General features: G+C 35.5%; 1 protein-coding gene across 7 annotated transcripts in view; it reads left to right on the top strand.

Annotated features, from left to right (window-relative positions):
• MLLT10 (MLLT10 histone lysine methyltransferase DOT1L cofactor) overlaps positions 1-23505 on the top strand; it is a 133748-nt gene that overhangs the window by 94038 nt on the left and 16205 nt on the right. For all 7 annotated transcript variants that reach the window (XM_075047816.1, XM_075047796.1, XM_075047807.1 and 4 more), the window contains 3 exons: positions 1680-1858; positions 18723-18840; positions 20162-20234. In XM_075047816.1, the coding sequence (XP_074903917.1) occupies positions 1680-1858; positions 18723-18840; positions 20162-20234 (370 nt within the window). The remainder of the gene's footprint in view (positions 1-1679; positions 1859-18722; positions 18841-20161; positions 20235-23505) is intronic.

Here is a 23505-nt window from a genome sequence, read left to right as displayed (position 1 = left end):
GCTTGTAATTTAAGAGTAGACTCAGTAGCAAGGTTTGTTAATAGTGTTCATTTTGGTGGTGTGTAGGGACACATCTAGAGCAAGATCCATAGAATTTACTGTCTAGTTAGATGAGGCAGATATAATTGGAGAAAGGTCATAACAAAGTGAACACTTTAAAGATCTTAACTGCTAGTAATGCCATAACTGTAGATTTTTGGGATGGTGACAGAAAAAAAAAAAAGGAGAGGAAGATGACCCAGGGAGGTGTGCTAAATAGAAAAAGATACAAAGGTCAGTAGAAAAGCGGAGTAGGGATGGAATTGTGCTATGATGAAGAGATTGGGGAGAAGATGACAAGAAGTCACTAACCTTGGCTAGGCAGTAAAAAAGTGGTGTTGGAATGTGTCTTCAGCTGTTTTTTCCATACTTCTTTCTCTACTGGGTCTGTCTGGTTTTCTCTTCCATTTTTCTTGACAGTTAATAGAGGCAGGGATTTTAAGATGCATCAGTGTTTGCGTATTATGTGTGGGTTTGGATGATGTTAGTCTCCCTTGACTGCCTGTGCTCAGAGGGATTGCTGGGTGGCGAGTGGTGTTTTAACATTGCGTATCTTCTTATTGTCACTGCCTTCTTCAAATCATTATTTGTATGAGTGACAAACTAGCTCCACCCTTTGCCTTCTAACTGGCATTTCAGTTCTGTTGCTTTTTTTGATCTAACCATGTTCATTCTACTTCTGTTTACTCCCTGTGGCACTCTTCCTCTAACTGCAGTTCAGTGCTACCATGCTTGATATTCCTTGGCCAGCTGACAGCTCACTTATCTAATGCACGTGGAGCCTAACAGTTTCATAGACAGGTACTACTTCTTGTCCTGGGCTTCTGGTCAGTAGGGTTTTTTCCCAACCTATATAATGAACTTTACCCTGCATGTAGATGAACAGAAGTAATGGCTTCACAGAGGGGTATGAACTCTTCCTATTTAAATTGCTAACATACAAGTCTGACTAATGTTAACATGTTTAGTCATTTACTTGTTGGCTGTTCTAGCAGAAATGTTAGTCAAGCATTCATAAATCACGGATGGAGTTTTAGTTTGTGATAAACGAAATACCACCAGTTCCACCAGCAAATCTGAGTACTTTGTCCTCAGAGTTGCTGTCAGTGTTTTTCTGAAAATACACAACCAATACTTAGTTGCCAAAATTACAGTTTTGGACAAATGTATGTTGTTTAGAAACATTTTACTTTAAAGTTAAAAAGTATTTTTTCATCTCTACTGTGTATGTTTAGTTATATAGCCCAATACTTCATTCTTTATCTACTTACTTTTTACTGTAATTCATTGAAAGAACAAACTCTGATAGCAGACTCAGTTGAAGGCAGGCATTTTAGCCAAAAAATCTGCTACTGTTAATATTTAAGCACTTTGTAATGCACATAAATATTTGATTTATCACACATGTTTTACAAAAACTTAAAACTGAATCAGTCTCTGTTCCCTGAACTGTAGAATGTCAAATGACGAGAGCACTTTGATCAATCAGCATGGTTAGAATTTCAACACAGGAGCTTTCTGCATTATGTATTAAGTGATCTTGTTTGTCTTGATTAATTTTCTACTGCATATTTACATGGTTACTAGAAAACGGAGGGGGAGAGAGAGATGCATGTAATCGTTTTTGTAATTTTTTTCAGGTATTTTTAGCAGCAATGATGTAGCAGTATCATTTCCAAATGCAGTATCTGGCTCAGGATCTAGCACTCCCGTTTCCAGTTCTCATTTACCTCAGCAGGCTTCAGGCCACTTGCAGCAAGTGGGAGCTCTATCACCTTCAACTGCGCCTTCTATAACTACTGTTGTTGCTGCAACTCAGGTAAACTATCACAAGGGTTTAAGATAGCAAACCTGTTATTGACCTGCTTATTTTCAATGTTAAAAGAAACAATAATTTGTTTGGAAAATAGGTGAATAAAAATTGTATTTGTTGTGAAAACATTATAGTGGCTAGAAGTTCCCCATACTATTACATAGTCCCATCTTTGTAGAGCACATAGATTTATAAAAATAGTCTGTGCAAGTGTATAATAATAATGACTATATTATGACTAGTAGCATAAATGCTGGTTACGGTTTATCAGTGCTCTAACCAACATCTGTTATCAGAACATGTTTTAAGAAAGGATTTAACAGAGGAAAACACATGAAGTTTTGCATGTTTCATGTGAAAATGCTGGTATCAGTTAAAGAACAGAGGGGTTTATTTGGGAGATTTGACAAATGGACAAGTAAGGCTAGCCCTGGCAAAGAGGTGGCCAAGGCTGACATCTTGATAGCAAATGAAAGTCGACATACATGCTATAGTTTGGTATTTGAAAGGTCATACAAATGCAGATAGGAAGTTCATGTTTGATGGTGAAGGGATAAGGGAGGCACTTGAGTGCAAAAGGGTGACATAGTCGCACTAATGAACCAGAAAAATATCTTTATGGTAGTATTTTGTATGAATTTAAGTTGAGCAAGATTGCATTTATTAAGGCAAGAGAGTACGAATTTATAGTTGTAGAGAGCCACCATGTTTAGAGTGTAAGTATGAAGGAATACTGTACTGGACATGATTTTTTTATACTTCATCTTTCTTGTATTTTTCATTTTCTGATCAGAATCTGTTTTACAATGAATGTATCAAATATCTCTTTTTTTGTGTGTGCATATAAGTGCAGTAATTTAAGATAGTGGATATAAACCTGAAGAATTAAAAGTCAAGCTTAATACATACATAATTATATGTTTGTGTACATGCACACGCATGTATATATAGTACATATAGAGCAGAAATACTATGTGTAGGCCAACACAGAATATATTTCAATATCAAATAACACTTTGTTGTTATAGGTGGTAGTTCATATTTTTACATAATTCTTCTTCTGGACTGGTTTCCTAAAGAAATAAGGCTTGCATTATGCCAATGTCTGTGTGACTTCCGTCTTGTAACTTTGGAACCTGTTGGCCAGTTTCACCCCAAATTGGGTGACATCTCTGTTGCACAAATTGATAGAAACTATGTTAAAGAAATGAATTAAAAATATGATACTTTGGCAAAGAGCCAGTATAGCTTTTGTGAAAGGAAATCACAACCAATTGGAGTTAGTTTTTTTTTTTGTTGGTTTTTTTTTTTTTTTTTTTTTAAATTCCCGAAGAGTATTACACACCATAACTCACTGAAGACACTTAAATTGAATAGTCTGGATGTAAGGAGAGAGGTTGTGTCATAGTATAGTAGCAGATTAAAAGATTTAAAAAACCCCAAACAAGTACATGCTCAGTTTTCACAGTGGAGAGGTTTACCGTCAGAGTCTTGGAATGAGCAGCCTTGTGGCCTTTTGTACAGCTCAACATCTTCATAAATGATCTAGGAAAAGGAGGAAGAACAGAAGCCAAGTTTGCTGATTATGCTAGGTTATGCAGTGAGCTATTATGAAGATCAGCTGTCGCAAACTGCTGAAAGACCTCATGAACTTCTGTTGACAAGGTGGTAAGAGGGCAAATGAAATTAATGTTAAAAGGAAAAGACAGTTTCCATTAAAAACAGATACAGTAGATATCAAAAGAGGTAAAAGGGGAGCCATGGTAGTGAACAGTGGCAAGGAACAGCATCTTTATAAGGAAAGAGTAAATAGTGTAGGACTCTTGGCCTAAAAAAGAGACACTGAGATCAGCTAAGACAAAGGTCTGTAAAATCATGATTGACATGGAGAAGTTAAATAAGTAAGAATTGTGCACCATCACTTCGATTTGTTAAAACTGCCAGAGGATAAGCAGATTCAAAAAGCTATGGGACAGAGGCCATATTTAGCAGACAGAAGCAGAAATACCGTAGTATTTTTTTCCCTCATGTTGTCACAAAAAGGTGAAGTATTCCCTAGGAGATGCACTTTCTCTTAGTGTTTAGCTGAACTGGAGAGCCCTCCATAGGTTGAGTTGTTAAAATTCCTGTCCTTCCTTTGGCTCTGTTTTCTAGGAGATGTGTTGGGGTTTTTTTGTCTTTCCCCCCTCAGAGGAGTAGCGTGTCTTACCTCTGTACCTAACTTGTTTTCAAGCGGTCATAGATTGACTTGTCAGGATCTTATTCACAGGTACTACCATTTAAAGAGTCGTTTGGTTCTGAACTTATAAGGGGAGGTTGAAGTGGTGAGAAGTTTGGTTGACAGCCTTAAAAGGGAAGTCCTGTGTTTGCATAGAGAATTAACAAAGTCCTGTGCTACTTCAACGATTCTAGGACTGCACTTTGGTAACTCATGTCTGCCAGGTGGAAATTGGTAAAGGCATAGTCTTTGTTTTTTTCTTATCCATGGTGTCAATGCATAAATTTGAACTTGGTCCTTCTGTCATCTGAACCATTATACAGGCATTGATATTTCAAACAAACATCATGCTAAGATAAGCTGCGTAGCATGACATGTCTCTAAGTTATGCTGTACAACCAAGGCAGCTACATTTATTGTCCCAATCTTTTCTTCCCTTCTGTATTCCCTGTCTTCACCATTTGCAGTTAGACTGGCATTTTTTCTTTCTGTCTGGCATCCAGTAACATCCGAGAGCTAGGCAATGGAAATTTCCAGTTGAGGCTAAATTGCTTTAGCTGTCACCTTTCTGGTTTTTTTTTTTTTTTTTTACCCTGCTGATTTATCAGTTTTAAGGCAAGCTTCCTACAAAGAAGCTGTAGTGGCAAGAGGTGAACAGTCAGTTGGCTTTAAGGTCCATGGACATGGTTCTTCTTCATTCATGGGGGAAATGAATTCACAGAGTACTTTCTAGCGTGGTGGAGTAAGAAGATGGATATGTATTGTGAATTTTAAAATATTAAGTGCTTTCATGTCCTGGTTGAGGTTTAGGATTGGTGCTATTTCTGTCATTGTACCAGGCAGATTAGATGCTTTTTCCCAACTTTCAAGTCTTGAAAGTACCAAGCGGGTCTCCCTGCTGGATGTGTCTTTGATTCACACTAAGTCATGACAACCACCTGTAATATGCCTTTGTTTTTCCTGCACTCTGGGAGTCTTTTTCAGTTTCAGTTCATGAGGTCCTTACTAGTGTTTGAAGAGACTCAGTCGAGAGAGCCTATTTTACCATGCAGTTGTTCTCCAATTCGAGAGAACCTTTTTTTTTCATGCAGTTATCATAAATGACTGATTATACTTCAAGCATTAGGGTTTACCTACTCAGTTCTGCCAAGTTTCATCAGAGTGCTGTGTCTGCTTACTGGGTTCTTGTGGATGTATTCTCAGTGTTTACCCACCTCTTGACCATTAAAGCCTTCAAGTAACACTGCGCTTATATATTTTTTTTTTTTTGTGTAGTGTTCTAATTAAAAGAAAATCAACCAAGATCCTAGGTGTACATACAATGGTTATAAGTTAAGGTAAGCTTGTGCCTCTATAGCAGATAAAAAGTAATAGTTAAAAAAATAGGTTTTATTTAAACTATAGTTAAGAGAGCAAGTATGACTAAACCTTGTTTGCTCAGCTATTTGGTCAGGATGGCAGACATGCAGTTGAAACAGTACTAAAAATTGGAATAGCCTTAAAGATGTGCTGCTAAGGTGCACTCTTCTAAGATTTCAGCTGTTAAGTTTTCTTAGATCTTTATTGGGCATTTGTAATTATGATTTTGAGGACATTATAAATTTGTCAGTTTTTGATGGATTTTTTGCATCCTTTCTTTTAAAGCAAGGGTGTTAAGAAATTCTAAAGAGAAGGTCTTGGGGAGGGAATAAAAGTCCATAGAATTAGTCTCAAAATTGGCTGAACTGTTTTGATTAGGAGGTTATGGTAGACATGCAATACAGAAAATTTTGTTTATAGTATTAAGAAAACTTGCAAGCAATTGAAAGCAACTGTCCTAAAATGAGAAAATTGGGTGATACTACTGTGCCTTTTGTTATTTTTCAGTAACTGCTATGCCCATGTAAAACTTAAGTGATTTAAACCCCCAAGTGCTACTCTTTCCTTCAACAACTAAACAATGCTGATTTTAAAGCCTAAAAAAAACCCCAACTTGAAAATCCTGGATTTTTATTTTTTCATTCTATTGTCTAGCATGATAGTTCCCATACTGTGGTTTTTGTTTGTTTGTTTTTTAAGACAAAAACACAATATGGGCCTTGTTGCAATCACCTTTTCTTTTGTGTCTCATTTTCTTCTCTCTCTTGCCACTCATAATTTTTATTCCAATCTAAAAAATCCAGAAGAGATTATTAGCTTGTGTTCCATGCTGTGCCGTAACTGAATTTAAATGCTGGTGTTCCTCACTAGGTGGGAATCAGTGGTCTAGTAAAAACACCACTTGCTGGAAAAGCAGATTTTTTTTGAATCCTGTTCCTCTTTTTTTATACGTCTTGGGCATAGCCTCAGATAGGTTATGCCGCTTAATTCAGCGAGGCTTTATTAGCATAACAATGCATTTAACAATTGCAAGAATATAGGAAAAAAGGAATACAGGAGAGAAGGTACAGCCCACACAAATATTTTATCCTGGTTTTCTATGAATTGATCCTCTTGATGTGTTTGTCACTACTGCCTGTTTTGTATGTAACACCAAATTACTGTATCCCAAACTACTGTCTTTTCTCTCAGAAGCATGCTTTTAACTTTTGCATGAATGTTAACGTGTGCTCTGTTGTTGAGAAGAATCACTTTCTTGCATGTGGATTTTGAATATTGCCTTAATTTTTCCCTGTTAAGCCAAGTCACAAGTTGCACCACTCTGAGGTCCTATGCTCAGTTTTTATCTTGAAGATTTCCTTGTGTTTCATAATTATAACAAAAATGTTTTTTCAGCCTGTTATGTTGTTCTGTAACAGTTTGCTGTATTTCTCTTTATGATAAGTTATTCCTGGTGATTAATATATGTTTGTAAAAAAAGGGGTGATCTGAGTGCCTCAGTATCTTTTGGTATTGTACAGCAGGATTTGTTTTCCACTCATCAGGAAATGGTGGTTGTTAGAGTCAAAAATTATTACCTCTTTTTTATTTTGACTTAGTAGATTTAGTGTTTTATAATGAAATGTTTGCTACTTTGGTTGAGATTGAGATTGAAATTGGTTAAGCTGTCTATTCTTTTTGATTACTTAAATGAGTGAAATTACCCTACTGGTGCTTTGTGGCTGTTTCTGAGGTCTCTACATTCCGAATACAGGATCAGACTGCAGAAATGGAAGTAACGGTTTTTTATTGGGTTTTCTTCCAGTCATTGATTATTAAAGCCATCTCTCAGACTGTATTCCTTTTAAAAAAATATGCATTTAAGTATCTTGTCATCTTATTTCAGTAGTATTTTTAGTGGGAGTGGAAATAGCATGTCGTGGTTTCGTTTAAGACATACAGCCTTTTATTTTAAACATTTGTAGGACTTTGGTGCTGGTATCATATGATTCAGTAATGTATGGTCTTCACATTATAGCGATCAATTTATTCAGAAATCTTCAGGATTTATTTTTATTCTGGAAATTTAATATGAACAAATAGTGACTTTGTAGATGATTTTTTTTTTTTTTTTTATTCTCCCATGCGATGGTATCTGTGCTCTTGGTGACTGTAATAAGCACATCTGGGAGGCAATTTCAAGCAATATTGCACATACTTGTCACTAACCTGTTTTATAAATACAATCTAAAAGATTATTTTCTCTTTCTTAGGAGAGAGGGAAAAATGTTTTTTGCTAGTGGATTCTTCTTTTTTCTTTAAGCTGTTTTTCTTCCTCTGCAGCTTCTGTTTTATTTTCTTGCTAAGTTCCCATCTCTTACTTTATCCACTGTGCTTCCTTTGCCACAGAAGCAGCTAATAAAGAGAAGGACAAGGAAAAGAAGTATCTGTAACTGCAGTCCTTATGGCTTGCACAGAGACAGGGAAACTGAGTAGTTGCTGTTCGTTAGTCTTTTTAGTCCAGGATTTATTTGTGATGGCATGATAAGTCCACTTCAACATAGTGTAATGAACTACTGCCTCCATGGTGGAGATGTGATAATTGGGAAGGTAGGTGCTGCTACTCAGTTGCAATTCTAAGTGAAATAAGTTTGCTTTAATCGCTTCCATTATCCCTTCTGAAGTTCATTTGGCTTTACTCCCCTTAGGAGCAGTAGAAGAACATTCAGGGTTTTCTTTAGCATTCATATAGTGGTGGTTATCCTCCTTTGTCTGATCCAGCTTTTAGAGGGAGATAAGGCTTATTTTTTTCCCAATAGATTTGGAATTATTTGTTAAAAATAGAGGAATGTGAAAGCTCAAGAATCATGAGATCTTTTCAGATTCTGAACATAGGGCACATGCTCTTTCAGATGCTTCTGTCCTGTGGTTTTTATTGTCTCACTTTCTAAATTAGCCTAGTCCCTAATTTTGGATCTCTGTAGTCCCTTGCTCTTTCGTCCACATCACTAGTTTACGCTGGTTTTGGTTTCCTGTTTTAGTGGGTTTTTTTTCCCTCATAGTTTAAGTCTGCTCATTGTTTTGCATGCTATCAAGGGAACTTTCTCCTCCTTTTTCTTTTCTATTCTGGCACTCATGGGAAAGTAAGTGAAAATACAGGAAAAAGGAACTCTACTCTGAGTTCTTGTCCTTACAACAGAGAAGTTAGGAGCAGTTTTAGGAGCAATCTTATTTATACCTTCCAAAACAGGGGTGGAATTATGAGGGAATTTAAAGGTACTTCTTCAACAAGTAGTCTTTGCTGAAAATTCAAGTTGAGAGGGTTTTTTTGCAAGTCTTCAGAAGGGGGATTTGGGCATTTTCATAGGACAGTAAAGTGCACATACCTGATTGATATTGCTGCTGTGTTTGCAGTTGTAGCCTAAAATTATGGATGTCCTATTCTCAAATTCAGTGTGGCCAAGGAAGATACTCCTCCATCCACTTCTGTTTCCCAGTCTTGCTCGGAGAAACATAACGTTTCCTGCTTTTTTCTTTTTAAATTAAATATTCATCTCAAAGTAAATGTGAGGAAGGGAGGAGTTTCAAGTTAAGCATCTGAAGTTTGATGGAGCTGGGCAGGTGAAAGTGTAAGTCCATTTAAGGGGATTTCTGGCCATCGTCTCTGGCAGGTATATTAGCTGTCAGTGTTTAATGAACTTTTCTTTGGGGAGTAGAATGAATACATGAAAAAGGACAAATTGCCCTCAGTTCTGGGACAGTGGGATGTGACGGATGTGACAATCTCAGACTTCAAGTAAGCTGCAGTAGATGGTTCGCTGCTTAAGTGAGCTTCCTGCTTCTCTCCCAAAGGTACACATCACAACTATGTGTAATGGCTGAAGTTAAGAACTTAGTGTAATACTCTTGCAGACACCTATGGATCAGAACATCTTAAGACTTAAAACTAGAGACTTTGAAATGATCTCAACAAACTTACTTAAGCAATAATCCTTTCTTGCAGTGCAAACAAACTTATCCTAATTATGGTAAATTACATTAGACATGTAATCAGAGATGATTTCCATAGCTTCGGAAGGCCCTTATGCTCTGTTGTATGTTTTTTCAGGCCACATCCTCAAGTCTGTTTCTTAATATAGAAATAGTTGAGATGTTAAATGGCAGAACAGCTCTTATGAAGTCCAGAGTGCAGATAGTATAGATTTCTGCTGCTTATCTGCAAAGCTATAATGCGTGGGTGCCTTGTGGTAAAACCTGTCACCCCTTAGAAATCAGTCATTTATACAAAGCATAGACAGTGCTTATGACAATATGTTAATGTATTGCTAAATTTCTCCAAAATATGCTTTCTCTGGTGATCATGACATCAGGTCATACCAGTCTTTTCCTTTTGCCAATACTAATTCATTTGATGTAATCTAGAGTTAAGTGATCTTTCGTGCAGATAAACAGTAAGTTTTGTAACTTCTATTAGTTCATTTTTTAAAGTACAATTTATACATTGCCATACAGTGTGTGGTGTGTTGTTTGTTTGTTTCTTTTTTGAGATCCAACATAAAAGTACCAGGTTTTACAAATTTTGGGTCAGTTTGGTTGTATTTTCTGCATTTGTCTTTCTAAAGGTGATTTTTGTTACGTTTAATATGAGTGGTAGTTAAGAAGAGAGTGGTAAAACATCTGGAGATCATGATACTGCATGGTTTAAGCAGCATGCTTCCAGGAAAAGGAAATCATATCTTTACTGCGGTACTAGAATTCTCTAATCAATAGAAATGGTGGATACATTAAAACCAATTAACATTTTCTGTGACTATCAAAACACCTCTTGATGATAAGATCTCTCAAAAGAGGTTCCCACTCACAGGGTCAAAGGTAAAATATCAACATGGATCACAGACTGTTTGGATGCTGAAATTACTCTGATCTCCTTATCTCACAACTTAAGAAAAAGATATATAAAAGGAAAAGTCAGCACATCCAGAACAAAAAGAAATCACTCTTAATAGAATATGTTGCTCATCCTTGGGACTCATTGCCACAGGAAGTTACCAGCAATGGTAGATTTAGAAAGTGTGCTAAATGCATCCCTCAGTATGTTGTAGACAGAGAGGGGTTTGGTATGGTGGTGTAAGATGTCAATGTAAAATAGTGACTTTCCTTCCAAAACCACTAAATGGTATTTCTGTCACAGCCATTTAAATTTAAGAGTCTTGCAAAATTAAAAATAGAAAAGAACCATGCTGGTAAAGGTTTTTCCATCTAAGTTTTCTTTTTTGTCACTTAAAAGCTGTTTTAATTCCTTGTTACTTATAGGCAAAATGGGTAAAAATCTAATTTTCTTCTCATTCCATCTGAGGATTTTTGGGGTGGGGGTGGAGGAGAGTAGCAAGGAGGAAGAATTTACAGCCAGGGGGAAAATTCCTTCTAACATGTGACTCAACTAGAAGAACAAAGGAATCATAGTTGCAAGTAATCTAGTATTTAGCCCAATTAAAATCTTTACTTTTTGTATTTTCCTCTTGCTTCAGTAAGATTGTCTTCATATGGACTTATGCAGTATACTGGTAGTCTGAAAGGCAGTTGCATGATTTTGCTCAGTGCTGCATGCTGAGACAACTGCATCAATGTTTCGGTCTAGCAATAAATGTTTTCTGCCTTCAAGCTGAAGCTTATTTAGCTTGGCTTATCTGGTGCTGCTGTAGCAACCATCAGTCTCCAGGCAACTGAGGCACATTGACCTCTTCGTTGAACTGAGTGTAGCACTACTTCAATTTAGCTGCCTGAGACAATAGTAATGGTGTTGAATGTGAAAAACGTGAAATTTTCTAGTCTGTATGCAATGGAAAGAATAAATAAAAATATTTAGATGAAACCAAAATGTTGAGGTTTGACTTGAAAAAGATTCAAGTTTACGTGGTATATGCTTTGTTACAAGCTGCAAAGTTCATTGCTGAGGTGGTGTCCTTATAGGCCTTGTATAAGATGTTGAGAATCTTGCAAGCATTTTTACACAGCAGTAATTCTGCTACTGTAGGTGTTTGTTTCATCACTTAAATAGCAAAGACCATTGTGGTTTATTTAGAAAGTTAAAATGTCAATGTTTGTGAATAGTGGCTGATTCTTTATTATTACCGTTTTTGAAATTATAGATGATCTTGAAAGTAGTTACTTTCCTCTCAGATCCATTATTTGCCATATTATGAGCGTCTGGCTTTCTTTGGAATACTCAGGTGAAGAAAATAGATTACTATATGGGTATACTGGGTTTGTTTTCTAATCAAGTCATTCTTTCTGCTGGTCAATATGAGATTGAAATTGTGACTCCTGATATATAGGTTAATGTTCTTAAGGAAAACAGATTCTTGGGTAAGATATTGCTTCCATTGTCTATGTAGAGCACATACAGGTTAAGTGCTATGGAGACAGAGGCAGATGGAAAGGATGGAGGAACAAACTTGAGGTAAAAGGGATTTGTGTCGAAATGATAGCTCTGCTTTCAGTTAGGTTTGTGGGGGAGGTGGAAGAATCCCAGGGTCTTATTTCTGTAAAGCCTCCTTTTAAAAAACGAACAACCGAACCAAAACAAAACCAAACAAAAACCCTAAACACAAAACCAATGAAACAAAAAAGGCCTCTTAATGATGTAGCATTCTAGTAAGCTTTTGTACAAGTCTCGTTTGTGTGTCTAGTTTATAAATAAATAGATTTTAATTGGTTAAAATTTTATATGCTATTGAGCTTAGTTAACATGGAAGAGATGAGTAAACTGGTAAGTACAGTTGAGGTTATAGCTTTTTCACATGATTGGAAGACAGGCCTTCTACCCATGTGGTTTTTAATGACTTGATGTGCCCTTGTTGTACACTGGGCAGAGGTATAAATTAGTTTCTGTAGGTGTGCCATTAATTTTTCATTTTGCCTTTCAAATCCCACTGTGTTTCCCAGTTGCATTCATTCATCCCCTTCTTGGAAAATATTTGAGTGCTGCTGTTTGAAGGTTAGATGGTTTCATTTAATTGAAGGATTTACTTGTACATTTAATGAAAACAATTGATTCTCAAAGACAGTATTTGATTATTTGCTTGTTCATAAGCAAGAGTCTTCATTACTGCTTGAAGTTCAAAGTATTTATTTTTGCTAGTAACATAAAAAATACTAATGATATGAATAACGTATCCATAGGATGATTTTACATGTCACGCATACAGTTTTCCTGACAGATTGTAATTATAATAATGTGTACATTTGTAATTAATGCTCTTGATTGAAAAGTTGCTTTTTTATTCTAAGATATCACAAACCCTTTCTTCTGATTTCATTTTAACTTCTCCAGCCTCCTAATTAAGCTTTTCAGTTAATTCTTTTATTTCAGCCAGTTAATGAAAACATTTATTGTAAAATTGCACCTTGATTATATGTTTTTAAAAAAACCCCAAACTTTAAGGACTTCAGAGTGCTTGGATGGTAATGCTGGTAGTATGGGATGGGTTATCTTTTCAATCCCACTATTGCTTTCATAGAATGAATGAGTAAAAGTAGGTATTTGGGGTTGATGCCCGTTGATGATATATGTATGATAGCAGGTGACGTGAGGTTAGCTGTAAAAAGTACACTTTCTGTTTTCAGTCATCAATAGTGCTGTAGGCTGTTTTAGTCAAGAAGTTGATACAGATAGTTTGCTTGAAAATTAATTATGTTCAGCTTGTAACTATGAAAGCTAAAAAAAAAATTAAAAAGGCGTAAATGAAAGTATGGGTTTAGTTAAAATATATAAATAGTGTTTATCGTGCTGCGTTTTAATATTATTTTGTATTGTACTAGTTGTTCTGAAAAGTTATATGATGGTTTTCAGAAGAAATGTGGAAACAGCATTTTATTAAGGATTTTTTGTGTTGTCCTCAATTCCATCTGTATTTCTTGGTATATAGGAAAATAAACAGGAATTTGGAAATTTTTTTCATTGGAAACAAGATCTAGATAAGATTTCAAAGCAAATTCCGTATTTGTGGTGAAAATATTCAAGAGTTGTGTTGCAGCAAGTCATGCATGAAAAGCTGTTGATGTGGCAGAACTTCCTCTTGGACTTCCTAGAAATTTGGCTGTATTGCTGCAGTTAACCGCAGTCTGACCACCCTTCTGTGGGTGTGTATTGCCATCCCAGATGAACAGCTAACAGAATTCAGAGAAGGCAAGCGATGATGTGTAGTAGTGGTTCCCCCACATCTCCTAAATGAAGTTAAAGATGGTACCAGAAGTTCTGAAAGAATAAAAGGAAGCAATAGCACATTCTTCCCATTGCAATGAATACCCAAGAAAAGCCAACTGTTAGATGCTCCCTGTAGCTTAACTGGCCTTAAAAATTCTAGGGATAAAAATCACTTTTCTTTATTAGTCGAAGTTAAGCTAGGAAACGTAAGGCCAGGTTGCTTTTGCTGCTATCACTTGATAGGCAGCTCTTTTTACTTCTCAAGAAAAGCAGTTTATTTATATGTATGTATATTATCGACTTTTTATTATTATTATGTACATAGCATTAATAAGTTTGAATATCTAAGCTCATTTAATTGCAATGCAGGTTTTAATTTTTATGTTATTTTCAATAGTACATTGTTCAGATAAACGTTTGTTGCCATTGACCAAAATATATCAGCTTAAAGTGACTTCTAAGATGAAGTAAGCTGATGTTAATATTTGGTCTAGTGCTTGAATTACCTTCTGTATTTCACGAAGCTAGACAATTGCATGGAAAGCATTAGTAACATCTTCTCAGAAGTGTAGCAGAATAGCTCACAGGAAATTTACCTTTAAAATTCACCTGCATCAAATTTTTTTTTATACTGTTTTCAGTAGTAGTTGGCCATAAGAAGTAGCTGTTGATACATAGTGCTTGATACATAGTAGTTGATGATACATAGTGCTCTTGATTTCTTTACTTCATGTTAATAGGAGCAAGGGGTAGTTTTACGCTTTATATCCCAGCACCATGCTGGGATGAAGAACCTAGTGTGGTAAATGGTATGACCCCAACCACATTAATCTGGTACTCAAAGGGATATAGAGAGTGCAGGAGCAATAAAATGTTTTTATTTTAAAGAAGAAATAAAAATTACCTTTGAAATTATTGTTGACAAATAGATAATGGCTGAAGTAGGTAATTAGGTGATCTATCACTAATTGTAAAGCATCGTAATATAATGCAAAGCTACAATATAGCAATGACTCTTTCTGTAGTGGAGGGGGAAAGGGATGTTGATTGGATATAAACTGATTAAGAAGCTGTCTTGGAATTGGTTGTTCCAGCCATCCTTGTTGTCCTATCATGAAAGGTGGGGAGTTCAGTAATGATTTAACTACAATTAAATCCCTCCCCTTTCTTTATGGAAACTCAACTGTAGGCATTTCAGCATTAGCCTAAACAATGATTTTGAATATGTTAAGCCCCTAACAATTAGGGAGCAGTTTGGGGCATTGAATAATGTGGAATGATGCAATTGAACCTGACAGCTTCAACAGTCAGCCTACTCATGGGACCTGAAAGTTGTTCACACTTGGTTTCATCTCTCATCACACGCTGAGTATTAAAACCTTACTGGTGTGGAGCTGAGACAGAAATGAGGCCTGTTATCAGAAAATATTTCATAGCATAAAACTTGAAAGGAACAGGGGAATAGGCATGCTCAAAGGTTCTGAAATTTTTGAGACCTAATCTAATTGCATACAGCTAAGTATTGTCTCATTTTTCTCCCCTTTGTTTTTTTTTGCTTAAAGAACATGTAACTTTTGAAATGAAGTAACTGTTTTCCCCTGGAAATTTAAGTAAATGTCCAGTTATGAATGCAAATAGTTGTCAACTTGGGAAACTTTGTAGTCATACTGTTACAGTAAAATACCATTTTGGAGTGATGCAAACAAATACAAAACTATTTTATATATTTCAGAGAATATTTATACATATGAGTTAAATTTAGTTAACTTGCAAGTCTTGTTCTTTAATTAGAAGAATATACTTGTACTTTCTTTCTTGCTGTAGAGGAAGTGTTTTTAAGCATCAATCAAATACCAATCATTTATTCTTATTGCACTCGGGCATTCCGTGAATTACAGTGTATCTTCCTTCTGTGCTGCTCTGCTGCTTATTGCTTTACTGATTTATTGAACATGCCATAAATGAAAGCAGTGTATTACATACCTCTAGATGGGCTTAAATCCTTCTGCTAAAATCTTTTCAGGAAAATTTGCAGCCTTTTCAAAATAAATACTTAGCAATCTCTTTATTTTATTAGTTCATACATTTTGATTGTGTTTTGTGTTGACTGTTTGAATAGAACCAGTTGAAATAAAGAATACTACAGCTTTAAAAGTTCTGCATTTTAGAACATTTCAGTCCTGTGACCTTAATATGTATTGACAGGATGATTGTGCATTTTTAATAAATGCTTGCTACAGCTTGTTTCGACTGTGAGTGAAACATGAAGCTCCTATTTCACCATTAAATAATGTAGCACTCCTCCACCTCCTCTACTTTCCTGTCAGATGAAGTTGTCGCATACATAATAAAGCTTCACAAATCATTATTCTTGTCATTTTACATTGCCATTTAAAAAAAGTATTTTAAAAGTTTTTTTATTTACCTGCAGCTTACTTGAACATAATGTGACTTTTTCCTTTGAGAGTTGCATAGGATACATGATGGCACTATAACTGTTGTAGTTCCAACTTGTTGTAGGACACCTTTACTATTATTTTAAAGTATGAACAGGGGTTAAGTTTAGGGTGAGCCACCACTTGTGAAAAAACTCAAGTTCTTAGATATTGTTTAAATCATGCTAAGTCTTTTGATCTATCAATCCACTTAGCAAACATTGTTTAATTCCTTTGATGTCTTTTGTTTTGTGATGTGATGGTTACTCAACAGACTTTAGCAACTCCTTTCAAGATACTTAGATGCTTTTAGAAAGTTCTTAAAGCTATTTGGGCGTGTTTCAGTCAAATAAACATGAATTCTCCTTGCTGATTATAGCTGCCCTGCCATCATAAATTAATATATAGTTGCTATTGCACAGTTTTAAGCAGCCTTGCAGTGAATTACATGGAGCAACAATAAGCATAGCAGCTTCTGTGTAAGACAAAAGCAGTACACCTACTAGAATTAAGAGAAATCTTTTATAGAAATATTCTAAAACTAAACAGAAATAAGACCTGGTGTTTGCAGTTAAAAAAAAAAAGCACAAACTATATTAGTAGAATTCATAACCTCAACCAATTTATTTAAATAAAGTATATAGAGATTTTTATATTGCTAGTCTTGTCTCTTAGATATGGAAGCAAATAATGGTTGAATCTTGTAATATTCCACTCTGTAAGGTTTCTTTGGTGAAAGGATTTGTCAAAAACTACATTGTTTTTGAAGTTTGTTTTGGTTTTGAGAGGAAAACAGCTGAAGGTTGCTAGTGAATTATAACAGTTGAGTTGGAATCATGCTATAGGCGTTTATTAAGGAAAATAGCAAGAACTTTGCAATATTGCTGCCTTTGTCAATAAGTGTCACGGTACTAATATGTATTGTATTTCTGGAAACTTGTTATACCTGGGTAGGTAGAAATGCCTGCATTATTTTTAAGACTTACAACTAATTCAGATTAATTCTACTGAAGACATGTGGTTCTTTAAAAAAAAAAAAAAAAAAAAAAAAGTAGTAACAGACAGATTTGAAGTGAAACTGTTGTTCCATGTCTAGCAATCTTGCACATACCTTTAACCTGAAAAGTGAAAAAAACCTGGTCATTGTTAAGTAATTGCTTGTGGCTTTTTCTAACTTTGTGACAGTAGAAGAATGTAAGTATCAGGCACAATTTCTCACCAGTATATAGTAAACAAAGCATCATTGAAAACAGTTGTGTGAATTCATAAAAGTCTATTCATCAAGTTTAATATGTTGGCTGAAAGCCAGAACTTAATGGTAGTGTGTGATTCTTTCCAGAGACATAGTTTATACTCTGTAATATTTTGCTGTAATAACCAGTATGTTTCCCCTGTCTCTTGTGTGCAGTTATACATGTCAAAATGTCCCACAAATTGAGTTTCTTACTATTCACCTTCTTTTTTCCTTTTTCAAAAAAAGTTTCCTTTGTAAAGGTTGTTTACATTTTCTTAAAAGATTTGTTTTAAAACCAGTGATCATACAGGTTGTGTATCTTTGATATCCCCCCACCCCACAATCTTTTCTTTGTTCTGAAATAATTTTTTTATCAGGTAGGAAAATGCGTTTTTAATAAGCAGCCATGCCTTTTTTCTTTGATTGCCCGTCTCTGCAACTCAGCATTTGACACAAATCTTTTCTTAGAAAGGGAAAAAGCATAAGCAGCCAAGGAAGAAGGTATTTTTATTGCATTGGATTATGCAAGATTTTGGCCAGCCTCCTTAGCTTCATCTGTTTAAGGGTTCATTTTCGCTTGTTTGGCACAAGTCCCAGCAGAGACCTTCAGAATTGTGGTTAGCAACATGAATGAACACAAACTTTGGGAGCTCTTCAATAAGTAGAGCTGGCCAACTGCCAAAAATACAGTTCCTTATATGGGGTCAGGGCAAAGCTGTGATTCGGTGAGCCCCCTATTGTATAGAAAACATACTTGTAATGGCTGTTTGCGTTCTTTAAAATAAAAACAAAACAAAACAAAAAAACACCAGGCTTCCAAGTCTATCAAAATAGGAAGTAACAAAATAGTGTGCAGGTTTTACTAATGACGGAGTTGAGCAAAGGAAATATGGCTCTGTGTAGTTAAACTATAGAGCTGAAAGTTGGACCTTTTGACCTCCACAGCCGGCTTGTGATGTAAGGAACCCAAGCATTTGTGAGACATCTGTTGTCTACCTGCCCTTATTTTGTAAATGGTTTAATAAGATTAAATAATTAGTAGGATAACCACATGGTCGCCATGCTACTAAGTCCTAGCATTGAGTGCATACTTCAGGATTGCAAGGAAGTCTCCCCATCCAATTGTTTTAAAATGCAATTTAGGTATTTTTAATATTTGCTGCAGTAATTTTTTTATTTGAAGGTTTTTAAAATAACAGTTCTTGCCAATGACACTTGAAACACACTTTAAATCCTGATATATTCTCAAAGTACTGCAATTCTATTCCTGTACTTACAAATGGAAAATAATATTTTTTCTTTTACATACATTCAGTTTTTTAAAAAGATTCAACTTAAAAAAATTAGTAATTGTGCACGAAGAAGGCTTCTTTAAAATACATTTAGCATTTCTCCCCCCTTTTTTAAAAAGGATTCAAGTTTTAATTATTTTCTTGCAGGCAAACACCCTACCTGGATCTTCTCTCAGTCTGCCTCCATCCCACATGTACGGCAATAGGCTGAATCCAAATTCAGCAATGGCAGCACTTATAGCTCAGTCTGAAAACAGCCAAGCAGGTAAGCTTCCCGCTGCTGGTGACAAATGCACAACTTCACAGACTTAAGTATTTTTAAAAAGATTGTTAAATTTTATTTTTGAACTCTGCTCAGCATTTGGTAAATTCTCAGTGGTCCTGCAGAACAGCACGGGTTTTCTTCCTTTTTTTTTTTTTTTTTTTTTTTTTTTTTTTTTTTTTTTTTGTGTCTGAAATGTAAATGTTTAAGCAGAGCCATCAGCAGGCAGGAATGCAACAATGTCTCCTGTGACTTCTGTGATTGATGTGTTCAGTTCGGGGCTCTTTGCAACGAGAGTAACACAGCTCTGGGTTTTGTCGTGAATAGTTTAAACCTTTATTTGCATAATTCATGAAATTGCATTACATACAACTTCGTGTGAAAGCAATCCTGTTAGAGAACTTCTGCAGCATTTAATAATCTTGTGAATATTTACCGATTGGCATTTTGTACCATTGGCTCTCCTCTACAGTTTTAATGAGCCGCTGGCTTTGCTTTGTTTCATTCCCTCCGTAAGGATTTGTTGACATGTCGTAGTAGTCATGCCTGTTTGGGGGAAGGGAATGAGTTTAGCAGTTTACCAAGAATGGATCAGTCATGTCTTTGCCCTCCAAGGGGTCGGAGGTCACTTGACTCAGAATAGGGGGAGGGCAACCTTGAAGGGGGCAGATAGGGTTATTTTATTGAGAGGCCATAGGGAAAATAACCCTTTTGAGTCCTTCCAAGCAAAACGTTTTCGTATATTTAATGAGGCCTTTTTTGTTTGTTTTACTACCTTTTTAGCAAGGGACTTTCCTATGCTTCTGCTTATAAATAGGAATTAGTGAATTATACGCTTTCATAAAGTTTTCAGTAAATTTGCAGAATAACGTGTGCTTGTTAGATGGCAGCAGTACGTTTAATACGTTATATATTTTATGAGTTGTTTTGGGATGCAAAGTGTTAAAAAAATACAGAGCATCAAGATTTGCTGTGATAAGCATACAGATTAGCTGTCCACAGCTGTGATTCATTACTTTCACCGTACAAATTAAAAGTGGCTGAGGGGAGGGTACTGCAAATGCAAACCACGCTTCTGTGCTGTAAAACTGAAAAGAATGAAAGAAGTGAACATAATCCATGGCCTGGTACAGCCTCAGAAATGTGTAAGGACAACACCTTACATGCTACAGTTCAGCAATCTTAAACTAGTTACGTATTCACTCTTCAGCAGTAACTACAGATAAAAGTTGAGATTTAAGGTATTTTAAAAATACCTACATCAGTTTTAAAACTCCTATCTAAGGAGAGTCGATTTATCAGCTGTGAAATATTTACACTGCAGATCAAGATCTTGGAGATAATAGCCGCAGCCTTGTTGGCAGAGGAGGTTCACCCAGAGGAAGTCTCTCACCACGGTAAGCATTATTTACATTGGAGAGTGCAGGCAGAGGAAATGTTTTAAGATTTGGAAACTTCACTGTCTCTTTTACTAGTAATACATAGGTGTTTTAAAAGCCTATATATATGTAGTATGGATATGGATATAGATATATATATATATGGATATATCCATCTAAAAGAATCCCTAATATGTCCAGATAGCTAAAAACGTGCTGAAATTTACTTTTGTGTCAACTGAAATTAGGTTTAGAAATGAAGGACTTAAGAAATGGAGACTTGCTTTAGAGGGATTTATCTATCATTTAATCAACATGTACTAATTATCTCCTCAGATTTGTTACCACAATCATATTTTTAGTCATAGTTGCAAAAATTTCAACATCCCATAGACTTAAAGACTACAGCAATTACAGGAGTGAGATGGTCTGAGAAGTTAAATATCAGTAAAAATTTCAAACAAATATTTTTTTCCCTTTCCCTCACCACTTCAAAAACATGCAACAAATCTCTGTGGAAAAAAAAGTACTTTTTTTTTTGTTCTGCTGCAGTTCATCTCTACTACAGAAGTTTGACGTAAGAATTCTGCTGGAATTGTATCATGCTATTTTGTTTTAAACAATACTCGCTGTTAAAATTTCAATATTGAGTTTTAAATACTTCAGTAATATTTTCTGTGTATTTTAAGTCAATCTTTTTTTTTTAAAGGGCTTTATTTTCCGTACTGGATCCCATATGAATTAGATTTTATAGTGTCATTACTCCTATTTTGTTACTTAGGGACTAACCATGGGGATTTTATCTTGAAAAGGATTTTAGGATAGCTAAAAAATGGTAGTTACACAGATACAGCATTGTAACAATGAATTTGATTGTTACAGCATGTGTTTATTACAGTAATTTATAATAAATGTCTCCAAATTAGAAAATTTAACGTACATGCCTGGTGTTGTTGATCTTGTATTATATTGCTTAATTAATCAAAAGTCTTCTTGTCGAATGGGGTAAGAATATCCATTATAATACTTAGGAGTTATTACCTAGTCATGAACTGGCTTTTAAGCTTTCCAATACATGCTGCTTCTAAAACAATAAATAGAGAATTTACAAATTAGTTTAGACTGCTTTCTCAGTATAAATATATATATTTACATTAGCGTATAAGTCTTTATATAAATAAGGAACATGTCTGTATATTACAGACAAGTAAGTTAGGAGAATTTTGCAAAGGGAGATGCTCAACAATTAGGAAATTCCAGAACTTTTGATTAGATATTAAGTAGTCCTCTTATGCATACATGTTGTTGTAATTACAAGTTTTAGTGCCTTCTCAGTTAATATGCAAAGGCATGGTCTTTGGACAATTTGCAGTAGGCCATAGTTTTGTTCAGGGTGTCTCTAGGTAGAATATTTGGGAAGCTAACTTCTTAAATAAGTTGCTTCTGTGGAGTGTATATTCAGGGTACTTACAACACGGTTGAGTTTCAGCTGGTTTTGATGGGGATGGCAAAGGAGAACTGAGTGACAGAACGGGCACCTAAGTCCACAATTGCAGAGCTTCCTTCAGCGTATGGAAGCTGTAGCACTTTGCAAAGAGCAGATAGCTTTTGTTTGGCAGTAGAGTTGTTCAAAAACAAGCCAAAAAAGGTGGGGGGAGGGAGAAGGAGAAATCACTGCTGTAGTTCCAGGATTGAAAGAGGGAAAAACCTAGTCTGAAATACCTAGCATAGAAAAAATTCAGAAAACTTGCCCATTCAATTAAGTTCAGTAGTCAGCAGATTTCACCCCTGGTTTGTGCGATAAGAAAGATCACATGTATGTCGAAGTTTCTAAAATGTGTAGATAACTCCCCACCTTCCCCAGTTAAATAAATAAGTAACTCTGATTACTTAAAATATGGCTTTTAGGGAACAAAAAGCTAACTTCAAAAATCTGCTCTCTGAAAACTTTGCAACTCTGAATGCTATCTGCTTTATCTATTAAAATTATTTTTCTGCAAGTTCTGACTCCATTCCCTTTGAAGCTTATGAGATACATAAATAACACACTTCTCCAAAAGAACCATGTAATTTTCAAATAGTTGCTTAAAATAAAAACACTTGCAGAAACAATTGTTTGCTGTTGATGCAGCCAATTGCAGCTCTTCAGAGAAGACATGTGTGTCTTATGAGCTGTATGGTCATTTCAAATTCATATGGTTGTATCTTTGTACCCCTGTATAGCCAAAGTGTTTGATGTTTAAGCTGTCACATTTAAAATTTTAATATATATGAGAAATATGAATATACCAGGTTATATGTGAACTGTTTCTGTTCCTCAAAGCAATTGCTGCTTTTCCCAAGGTAGCACTTAAACTTTTTTTACCCCGGACTTAATCTTGGATTTAAAAATGTGTTATGTAATACCTGTGTTGAAATACATATCTATGCCTGTATCTAAAAGCAGTACTGCTTATAGTTAATACTATAAGAGTATGAATAACTGTACCCCAAAGTTAAACAAAAAACAGTTGCAAAAGTAAGCAAGGTATAAAATATGAAACAAGGGATTCCCATCTCAGTGATGGCATCAGAGCTGCGCATACAGCACACTTCTAATCCTGTTGGAAACTATGATCAAATACTATTTGGAATAAAGATTCGACCCTAGTATGCAGGAACTGTATCATGTCTAATGGATGAGGTAGGGGTTCAGCTGGAAGACAATGGATTGACTAATGTTGTGATACACGGAAATCTAGATTTTTTTTTTTCTCCTTCTGTACAGGCTTCTAGTGAAGGACTGCAGAGGTTATATAGTCATGTGTTGCTTTCTTTCTACCTTTGTGAAATTGATAGGAAACAGTCCTAAGCCCAGCAAGAATTTTGTTGGTGATTTATAATTCAAATGGCGCAATCTGTTAGAGTAGTGTTATGCGCCCTTCAGAAGCATGCATACAGAGAAAGAAGTTGCTGTGGGGGTCGTGTGGTGGTTTGCTGTATTTGTTTTCTGGTTTTGGTTTTGTTTGGGGTTTTTTTTCCGTTTTGCTTTGGGTTTTTTTTTGTTGTTGTTTTTTAAAGTGGCTTGTTTGTGTGGAGTGTAGTACATCTGTTCAGAATGTTTCCACATAAACCTTCCTTCTTATCACTTCAGCACATCATGTAAATAACTAGTTTTAAGGCTGGTTTTGCCATGTCTGTGCTGAACTGTTAAGCGCTGTTGGTTGTCATCTCTTGTCAAAAAACACTACCTTGGTTACCCATTCATCAGGGCTTTTGGTTTTAACAAGTGTTTTTTCTTCTTTTATTC

The sequence above is a fragment of the Buteo buteo genome, chromosome 2, assembly GCF_964188355.1.
Source record: "Buteo buteo chromosome 2, bButBut1.hap1.1, whole genome shotgun sequence".
NCBI classification, from domain to species: Eukaryota; Metazoa; Chordata; class Aves; order Accipitriformes; family Accipitridae; genus Buteo; species Buteo buteo.
This window is presented reverse-complemented; position numbering and strand designations above follow the sequence as displayed.